We start from the raw sequence: 10759 nt of genomic DNA, 5'->3' as shown, positions 1-10759 counted from the left end.
GGAGCTGCCGTGCTCAAGAAAGCAAAAAAAAAGACCATGTTTTACATTATTTGCAAACTGATATGTGACACGTATGAATGCCAAAATAGCATGCAAAACAGGCTAACAAAAAAAAAACTGGTTCAAAACGGCCTCAGCTGCCCTGAATGATGCGTCGCCACTGGTTGGATGTGATCGTTGACTCCCCCCATGGATTTATGTGAGAAGTACTAAGTGAATGGTAAAGTGATATGATTCAGATGCATGGCTGGATATCAACATACAGTACAAGCTCACAAAACCACAACTGAGGACATGTCTGTAATAGTCAAATAAATCAATATCGTGTGTTTTTGATGGATGGTTCTTCTTATGAGGTATTCCTGTTTCTTCTTTGGTTTGTTCGTCAGTCTCAATCTGAGCAGCTGTCAACGGCGTTGCTCCATTCGTCTTTGCAGTCCCTCTTTCTTTTCTCTACTGCTGAGGGAATTTACTCAACCTCAAGGGTAACTTCCCTTCTGGGGATTCACAAAACATATACAATCAATATCGCTGTCACAGATGACTACAGTGAATGACATGTGAGCTGAGGCAGTGAACTCTGGTCCTGAAGTAATGCCATGATTACAATGATTTGATTTAGTCACAGGATCACCTGAGTAATCTACAGTTTTTTGTTGTTGTTTTACTTCATTGAAATACAACACGCTAATTCTATCCAGGGCAAAGCCTGGCCTCTATAAAGACCAGAGTTCAACAGCCCAACAATGAACAACAGGCACTTCACATCAAAGGTATGTCTACTGTACAGTAGGGTCTATAAGTCTGTCGGATAGAAGATCACCTTCACCCTTAGAGGTTTCTACTCTGGGTGGGGGGAAACATGAGAACAACACAAACTCATAAGGCAATTCAAAAAAACAACACTTAAGCTGAATACTGTGGTGTATGCTACTAATACATGCTTGTTCGTTGTATTCTATAATTTTATGCTCACACTTCTGTTCGTGTAATAGGGTTCATTATGGTAGAAGGGAAAAGAGTAGAATAGTTACATTAGCAGCAACTCTGAATGAGTAGAGAGAGAGACATTGCACCATCAGCCCATCAGCTCTACTTTGACAGAGTTTATTAGACATGGCAAATCGTATTATTTATTAGGTCATACTATTCGTTTACCTTGGGGTTTGGGATGCATGAGAATCAGCGGGAGCTCCACCTGTATGTCACTGGCTGTCAGACCTCCCAACAAGCTGAATGGGGGTAAAGAATATAGCAGATTAGAATGTGTTATTTTCCTCCAATTCAATGGAAAGCATGACATTGGCTTACAAACAACAACAAAAAAACTTTTAAGCTAAGCCTTTACCCTCCTGAAGACACCATCAAGTTGACCTTGATTTTGTAGGAAACCAAGATTCCCAACACTTCCTTATCCATACCGGCTCTAATACTAATTGGGGGAAAGGAGAAGACGGTGAGAGATGCTCAGGTTGTTCCAGTCTAGATCTGAATGTGATAATATTAACGGACTGCCACTCACATAGTGTTGGAGGCCAGGTTCGTGTCCTCGTCCTTCAGTCTGCCTTCCAGCGCCAGGCCGCGCTTCTTCTTGTTTTCGGCCAGTAGGGGGGTGATGGCAAGGGATTTATCGAATGTGCTATTGGCATCTATTGTCTCTCTGTAAGAGAAGGTTGGAGTTGTTAGGACCCAAAGCATCAGGGGAAGAGCACTCCATAGAAGACGAGGTGTAGAGGGACATTGCCTGAGGGTGGGTTTCTGTCCACTCACCCAAAGTCTTGAGAAAGTACGGTTTTGGTGTATTTGTCTGCGGAGTAGAGAACCACGTCTGTAGTCTGCTCAACTGAAGGAAAGAGACCACCGTTACCAAATGAAGTAGACCATTTTAGTTTAGAATCAGAATCAGTGGTGATAGACTTACCTATGATTTTGATTTTTGTCACTGTTCTGGAGGTTTCATTTTTGACTTTGATGTTGACGTTGATCGGATCTCCATGATAGTAGATCTGACATCAATAAGAAGGCAAAATTGTCTAATATCTGCATCCCCTTTTCATTATGTTTTCCAATAAAGTTGCTACGGTGGATGCGCTGTAGAATCCAGCGAGGCCTTCTGTGTAACTCACCTCCTTTTCCAGCGAGGCCTGTAGGTGGACAGGCTTGTCCGACATCATGAAGCTCTTGCAGATGTCGGCCCTGGGCCCAGGAGCACCAGTCGCGTCTGGGGCAAACTGGATCTTACGGACGGTCATGCGAGCAGTGTCCCTACAAAAGACGGAGTGGGAAATGAGCAAAGTGAAGAAGGGAGGGAGACAGGGAGGCAGAGAGGAAAAAAGGTCAGAAAGAAACAAATTGGTTTTAACATGCACAGAATCCCTAATGTGCGTAACATATTTCAATAAACAACACAAAGATTTGGATAGCCACTCACTTCCTATCAAGTTTCTCTTCGGGGTCTGCCTCAGTTGCAATGTACGTCTTGACTTCAAAGTCCACACCGCAAGCCTAGGTGTACACAAAAGGTCATTGTAAATATAATGAATCGTGGAATTCTATCTATCTGGGGTAAAAAACAACAACAACAACAACAACTATTATCAAGGCAAGGGCCTACCTTTCCAGCATTATCTGGTCCTGGCTGGAGTGTAACAGAGCAGGGAAGGTTTGTGGCAATATCGAAAGTGAAGGCACGGCCTTGCTCTCCTGCCTTCTTGAGCAGGCAGACGTGCATGGGAGTGAGGTTGGGTTTGTGGCCAGCATCAGGGTACAACTGGATGTGCTTGACCCAGATGTCTTTCCTAAAGGACAGTCCAATGACATCCAGGTCCTCACGGCCGTAATGGAAGGCACACGCCAGCTTCACAAACACTGGAGAGAACAGGATAAACATGAACCAGTGTGTTATCATTCCGCAGAATTGCTAACACAAGCAACTTCTCTGTAAAAAAAAAAAGAAGGTATTTTGTGAAAGAAAGTGTACCTTTCCTGCCTGCAAGGCCTGCAGGATCAAGTTTCACCACTCCCTCTGTAACACCGATGGGTAGAGATTTGAGAGATTTGCCCCTCAACACAAATATCGAAACTGGATACGATACATAAGTTGCGAAGTCTAATAAGTAAGACTTACCGATAGGGTCCACATTCTGAACATGGTCGACATAGTCTCTCTTTCCCAGGTAAAGGGTGAGCTGAAGAAAGGAAGACAACAACAAAAAAATGTCAACACAGAATGTAACTGGAGCTCTTTCACGTTCATCACAAATAGGTGATGGTCTCTATTTCCGTGGGGCAAGTATTATTAGGGAGACGGAAAAAGGTTTTCACTCACTGTGCCATTCCCAGAGGTTTTCTTGTATAACCTTAGCAAAGATCAAAGACAAAGGAAACAGTCAAACTCAGAAGCATTCAAACCGTTTCACTGTATAATTGGCACATTCTGAAAGGATAAAAAAACACACAAAGTTCATTCCAAGTAGTGAAAAAGACAAATGGTCAAATCAACAGTTCATCAAATGTGTGCAGTTGTGCAACTGATGACGACACAACCTGATATAAACATATCATTTATTCTAAATGATGATAACTGACATGTTTTGTCCAAAATGTTTCCCAATCCTGAGTTTGTAAAATGTGTTTTGTCAGGCCAGGCTGATGGCAGGGGGGCGTAAGTCATGGTCATATGTCGTCTTACAGAGCAGAGCTGAGGAATTAACCCTTGAGCGTAGTTTTACCTAACCGACTGGATTTGACTTGGGCTGTAAGCCACTCTGCATGAGTGACCATTCATCACATAGTGCTTGGGGTAATCACAGATGCTCAAGTCAAAGCTGCAGGCTTATCTGCCTCTCTCTCCAATACTGTTGAACTGAATGGAGCCCTCCTTTCATAATTCATCAGGGGAAATCTATTCATTGACTTTGATTAGCACCTTCTGGCAACCAATGTCATAAAAACCTTTGGAAGAAACACTGCTCTATGGAGTTTTTCTTATGAGAGATGAAAAGTCCGAGGTAAGCCTAATGTCTCCGACAAAACAGACAAACCCTTTGTGAACGGTAACACTTTGTGTTATTAATATGCATGTGCTCAGCGTTGGATAGGACCCAAGTTATTTCTGGTGTGAGCTTTCTCCGGTTGGAGTCAGCAGTCCTCTGAGCTCTTAAAAGTATTGCTTGCCATATTTGTTAGAGACCTTTTGTTATTCTGCTCCATTTAAAGTATACCAGCAAGTAAGGTTATATCAGCTAGGCCTACATGAAATAGAAAGGTATGTAACATGGAGTGTTGCTACCCTGTAACAGAAAAGGTTTGACTCACTTAGCCATTCTACAGCCACTTCAGGTATATTTCTGTGGAAGACAAAAAACAAACAAAAAAAACATGTGCAATGTGTGACTTTGTAAAAATGACACAACAAAAAGGTGAATGTAGATCACAATCAGGAATAACCCCTAATCCAGCAATGAGACGGAAGGATGCTCCGTCAGTGTCGAGTGCCAAGGGAAAGGCGGATGGCTAATCTGGTGGAATGAGATTAGAGCATCACTGTGAGTTACCTTGAGCCAAATCTTGGCTGGGGATTGTCTTTTCGCACTGCTGCAGTCTATTGGATGACAAATCTCATCCAATAGACTGCACAGAAAACCGGGACAAAACCTCAAAGTACCCGGGCAGGAATTACACGGTAGCGTAATTCTTATGTCGCACTATTCTTCTCACTGCTCAAAGTCAATCTAAAAGGAGGGTTTTCATCCTCACGTCCCTGATGGATTCCACACACTGACAAGTCCCCCCCAAAAAAAAAAAAAAGCATTTACAAGGTCACAAGGTGTCTTATTTTCCTGAAAGATTTACAACAGATAGATGAATATAATGACATGAGATCATAACAGTATCAATACACATAAGAGGAGTAAAAAGAAGAATAAGAAGAATCTCATTTTAGTCGAACTGAAGAATAAGTTTTAGTCAGTGACGGTCAGTGCCGTTTAAGATGAGGGAGGATTAGCATGGCCTTATTTCTATTACAGCATATTGGATGACTGTCATTCGTATTCCATTCACCCAGCTCCATGTAACATCGATAGGTTTAGGCTACCACATGATACTCTGATTTCCCCTGATACTCTGATTTCCCCATGAAGGTTTACAACGTAGATCATTTTGAATAATCAAGGTGACATTCAACACCGCCTTGCACACTCTTGCCTGCATCTAGCTGATCTAGGGAGTAATCATTAGTCCAACAGTCGCAAATGTGAATTTCTATGAGACAAATTTCTGTATTTTTTTAATCCCCATTTCGTTCTGTTTGCTTTCGTTTAAGAAAGGTTTTTCAACAGAACCAGTGGAATAAATGCACCCCTGATCACACGCAAACACAGTTCACTTTCATAGCAGCCACATAAAAACAGCATGATCACTTTGTTCATTGTATATATAATTATTTCTCGCAAACTATCTACGCACCCTCCTCCTCTCAGCTTTTCCTTTCACTTGTGTACTTCAGTGCACAACACATCAGCTATCTTTGACCAGGCAAAAAAACCTTTCCAAGCTAAACCTTCATATCATGACCGCTATAACTGCTACACACAGCCTACATCGTTGTCACGTCATAGTCAACATTGCTACTAGAACTAACGCGTTAGCTACAATCATGCAGTACAGTGTACAGTCAGAAAGCAGTTTAGCAGTGACACCGGTGGGTCCCAGTGGCAATACATTAATAAAACCAAAAGTTTACCTTCACTTACCTTCACTTGGAAGAGTTCCAGTGTTGGATAGCCATAGCCAGCTAGCTAACATAGCATCCCTCTCTGTTTGCGTTTGAGTAGGCTAAATTAGCTAACTGCATTCTCTAGCTAAGCAAACGTTTTTTTTTTAAATACAACCAAAAATTTTTGGGCTTCTACCTTCATATTGGAAGAATTGAATTTGTTCATAAGTGTTCAACTATGGTCTTTCTCTCTCTTTGAGTCAACTACTCACCACATTTTCTGCACTGCAGTGCTAGCTAGCTGTAGCTTATGCTTTCAGTACTAGATTCATTCTCTGTTATTTTGATTGGGTGGACAACATGTCAGTTCATGCTGCAAGAGCTCTGATAGGTTGGGGGACGTCCTCCAAAAGTTTCCATAATTACTGTGTAAGTCTATAGAAGGGGGTGAGAACCATGACCCTCCTAGGTTTTTTATTGAAGTCAATGTACTTAGAGGAGGACAGAAGTGAGAACTATATATGGAAGGGGGTGAGAACCATGAGCCTCCTAGGTTTATATGCCCAATGTACCCAGAGGAGGAAAAAAGCGAGAACCATGAGCCTCCTAGGTTTTGTGTCATGGTTTAGTGGTGTGAATATATTTACTATAGTTTTATCTATGTTTCTCTTTTTTAATTTAATTCAATTCACTGAGGGGGATTGTCTTCACTTTCCTCCACTGGTTTTAGTCAACTACTCACTACACACTTAGACAAAAAGGTTTCCCAAAGGGTTCTTTGACTGTCCCCATAGGAGAACCCTTTTTGGATCCAGGTAGAACCATTTTTGGTTCCAGGTAGAACCCTCTGTAGAAAGGGTTCTACATGGAACCCTAAAGGGTTCTACCTGCAAACAAAAGGGTTCTACCTGCAAACAAAAAGAGTCCTTCAAAACGTTCTCCTATGGGGAACACCGAAGAACCCTTTAATGTTCTATTTCGCACCTTTTTGTTCTAAGAGTGTACAAACTGGGCCACAGACGTCAATTCAATGTTGGTTCAACATAATTTCATTAAAATGACGTGGGAACAATGTTGATTCCACCATTGTGTGCCCAGTGGGCATTATCATTTCTCGTGTTTGTAATTTGGTACTGCATCACTTTCTATACTCAAGAATGGTGCTGTCCATGGTCCGATCTCAATACCATGCCGGTATTCAATCAATTGATGAGATCAGGACCATGGAGAGTGCCCTTCTCGAGTTGCATTTGGAGAGTGATACAGAGACAGTGCACCATTTACAGGTAGTAGTTGACTATATTTCAGTCATCTACATGAGGTTAAGACTGGACTGGATTGTCAGCAGTCAGCTGTCTTCATAAGAGAGATATGTCCCGCAATGGAATTGTAGTACATTTCTCCTACAAATGGCGGACAATACCAGAAGGCTGACAGAGATTGAACACACCTACATTTCCAGTGTCAGATATCAATCAATGAGACCGAGTAGTTATAAACCTGAGTTTTGCAAACGTTATGCAACTACAGGAAGGATGAAACGCTGCTTTTCCATCGTTGACCTGAAGGACCAAAATAATCCTTACCAAGTAATTCACTAATACCTTTTACTATCCCCTAGTAAATCAGACTGACATGTATTAACAGGCTAGACACGAGTGTTTTCGAACATAACATTTGAGGCTCATGTTTGTGGAGCGTGTAATATTCAATTAAAGGCAACAGTTCACTTTCAGCTCTGCAGATTTTGCTGCCTGGCGCTAACTATGCAGATAACACTACTGGGTGATCTGAAAAGTCATAGTCAATCGATCAATAATATAATAATACTTTTAGCAAAAAAATTGTATTTTCAATTTGCAATATGCAGAAACAACTTTTGTGAAACATCACAGCACAGTTGAATATGGATGGTGTTAAGAGATAGATGGGAGGGGTTGAATGGAGCTGAAGGTTGGGACTAATAACAACAAATAATAACAAGATAATTCATGTAAAACATACGGTGTCCGTAAAACGTAAATGGGTTAGGAACTTTTGTGAAAGAGCACAGTTTGAAAGAAATGGCAAATGGAAATCAAACCGGATGGACACCAGAAATAGATGGGAGAAGTTGAGGGTCGAGGAAGGATATCAGAAATAGATGGGAGAGGTTGAGGGTCGAGGAAGGATATCAGAAATAGATGGGAGAGGTTGAGGGTCGAGGAAGGACATCAGAAATAGATGGGAGAGGTTGGGGGTCGAGGAAGGACATCAGAAATAGATGGGAGAGGTTGAGGGTTGAGGAAGGACATCAGAAATAGATGGGAGAGGTTGAGAGTTGAGGAAGGACAGGAGTAAAAACAAACAAAATAAAACTATTGTCAAATAAACTGTGTCCATAAAATGTATATGGTATGTATAATCTGAAAGTAGAACCCTAAGCGTTGTTGTTCACTATTTTACTCCAATTTGGGGATGGGTGGTAGGGTTAGAAAGTAATAAAGGAAAATATATTTTAAAAAGGTACGTATATATGTATGTATGTATATGTATGCATGTATGTGTATATGTATGTTTTTATATGTGTATGTATATGTGTGTATGTATAAGTATTTATGTATATATATATATATATATATATATATATATATATATATATATATATATATATATATTATCAAAATATATATGGGGGATTGGAAGTGATGCAGACAATGACATTGATGGAAGCTACAATCTATCTGCAATATGAAAGCTGATATATATATATATATTTAAATCAAATAAATAAATAAATCAAAATAACAGTTCACTTTACCCATGAACACAGATGTCCCAATTTCAAAATGTAACTGGAGGGCTACATTTATAAATGAAAGCATTTTCCAACTTCTTTCAGCTACATTACAGAGGTTTTGTCAGTATGAATTTGAGACTCAAACCAGAAGAAGCAAAAAGGATGGCGATGTCTTACCTTTTCCTAAAGGTATCAGCGCACCTCTGATGCTCAAACTCCTTGTATGTGTCCGGTGGTCAGAGAGTGTAGTCTCTGACTGCTGACATCACTCTTTATACCCGGACCTCATCCTCCTTCCCCGGCCTAACTCTCTTGTTTTAGACGCTGTTGTCCGTCTCTCAATCCAATTATTCAATCAGCAAACATCTTTTTTTTTCTTTTTTTTCTTTTTTACCAGAAATGGTTTAAAAATACCAACAGCCAACTGAAGTAAAATGCTCCATAAATGTAAAAAAAAGTTTTACTAGGCAAGTCAGTTAAGAACAAATTATTATTTACAATGACAGCCTAGGAACAGTGGGTTAACTACCTTGTTCAGGAGCAGAACAACAGACTTATAACCTTGTCGGCTCCGGGATTTGATCGGGCAACCTCCGGTTACTGGCCCAAGAGTCTAACCATTATGCTACCTGCCGCCCCAGTACCCCCAGTGACAGAGTCAGGACCCTGATCTAATGTAAATATGAACAACAGTGATGTTCCACAGCCTGTTGTTGGTGCTGTGGCTGATCTTGAAGGTCTAATCCTCACAGGGTATTGAAATGAATAGGAAAGAGGTCACCCCCCTTTTGTAATCGACAACAAAACGTTGTAAATTAACTCAGCTTTTGGCCTTTGAGTTTGCTTAACATGTATGATATTATTTTGGGATTTTGGCGATGGCAATTATCTACAACCCCGAGTCAGATGAACTTGTGGATACCATTTGTACGTCTCTGCGTCTAGTATACAGTAAGTTGCTAACTAAAGTAAGTACAATTGCTAACTAGCGTTAGCTCAATGACTGGAAGTCTGTGGGACAAAAATAGCATGCTAGCTGTTCCTGTATTCTTCCAGGCATTCTGCTAATGCTAGTTAACATTGGCTTGCCAAACTACCTCTAACGTCCTCGATACTGGACGAAGATATATATCTGAAAAATATCCACAAGTTCATCTGACTCTGGGGAAGTAGATAAAAGGCTTCATTGAACTATCCCTTTAATCCCATTTGGTCTCACATGCCAAGCATCAGGCTTTGCTTACTGATGATATAGCTATACCATTACTAAACCAAGAGATCATCGGCCACAGCTGATAGTGTTGTTTATTAGTCTGGGTGGCTAGATGTCCTAAGGTCTGAGACACAGGAAATGACCCATTTGAACATCAGTTAGGAAGGTGTTTGTGTCTTTGAGTATGTCCAGGTATTTCTGGTAGAGTAACCTGGTGACATCACTAGTTCCCTCAGTGCAGTGAGGGCATGACAGGAGAGCTGTTGGACCTACTGTTATTCAAGAATGGGCCTCACTATGTCTGTTCAGAGAGTATGTTCAAACAATAAGAATAAAAAGGCGACATTATGTATGTTTACATTGGTATGAATCAACTATGTGAGGAAGCTCAGAAGGTCCAGCATGCAGGAACATGTTTACACAACAGCGTGGGGTCATCAATCAGGTACACCGCAGAATCAAGAGAGATGACTTAAATTGGCTCCTATTTCCTTCCAACTACACTTGACTGAAAGTAATTGGATTTGAAAAACAAATTTTACAGTGTTCTCAGGGAATAACCAACTATTAAAATACATGTATCTACAGTACCAATCAAAAGTTTGGGCACACCTACTCATTCCAGTGTTTTTCTTTATTTTTACCATTTTATACATTATAGAATAATAGTGAAGACATCAACACTATGAAATAACACATATGGAATCATGTAGTAACCAAAAAAGTGTTAAAACAAATCATAAGAAATGTGAGATTCTTCAAAGTAGCTACCCTTTGCCTTGATGACAGCCTTGCACACCCTCAGCATTCTCTCAACTAGCTTCATGAGGTAGTCACCTGGAATGCATTGCAATGAACAGGTGTGCCTTGTTAAAAGTTCATTTGTGGAATTTCTTTCCTTCTTAATGCGTTTGAGACAGTCAGTTGTGTTGTGACAAGGTAGGGATGGTATACAGAAGATAGCCCTATTTGGTAAAAGACCAAGTCCATATTATGGCAAGAACAGCTCAAATAAGCAAAGAGAAATTATAGTTCATCATTACTTTAA

The 10759-nt window shown here is 40.6% G+C and overlaps 1 protein-coding gene across 2 annotated transcripts; it reads right to left on the bottom strand.

The window, feature by feature from the left end:
- LOC112228954 (arrestin-C-like) lies at positions 1 to 8808 on the bottom strand. 2 transcript variants are annotated; one of them, XM_024394772.2, is made up of 15 exons: positions 8676 to 8808; positions 4318 to 4349; positions 3329 to 3359; positions 3128 to 3188; positions 2981 to 3025; positions 2615 to 2868; positions 2432 to 2505; positions 2127 to 2265; positions 1922 to 2006; positions 1771 to 1843; positions 1523 to 1660; positions 1349 to 1432; positions 1159 to 1232; positions 977 to 980; positions 1 to 497 (listed from the first exon to the last, which is right to left on the bottom strand). In XM_024394772.2, exons 2-15 carry the CDS (start codon positions 4323 to 4325, stop codon positions 470 to 472), a joined length of 1098 nt encoding a protein of 365 aa, XP_024250540.1. In that variant the 5' UTR covers positions 4326 to 4349; positions 8676 to 8808; the 3' UTR covers positions 1 to 469. The 2 variants fall into 2 exon arrangements, with proteins under 2 accessions (XP_024250540.1, XP_024250539.1); XM_024394771.2 differs by lacking the exon at positions 977 to 980.
- Between the last annotated feature and the right edge of the window lie 1951 nt (positions 8809 to 10759).

This window comes from Oncorhynchus tshawytscha, linkage group LG30 (genome assembly GCF_018296145.1).
Source record: "Oncorhynchus tshawytscha isolate Ot180627B linkage group LG30, Otsh_v2.0, whole genome shotgun sequence".
NCBI classification, from domain to species: Eukaryota; Metazoa; Chordata; class Actinopteri; order Salmoniformes; family Salmonidae; genus Oncorhynchus; species Oncorhynchus tshawytscha.
This window is presented reverse-complemented; position numbering and strand designations above follow the sequence as displayed.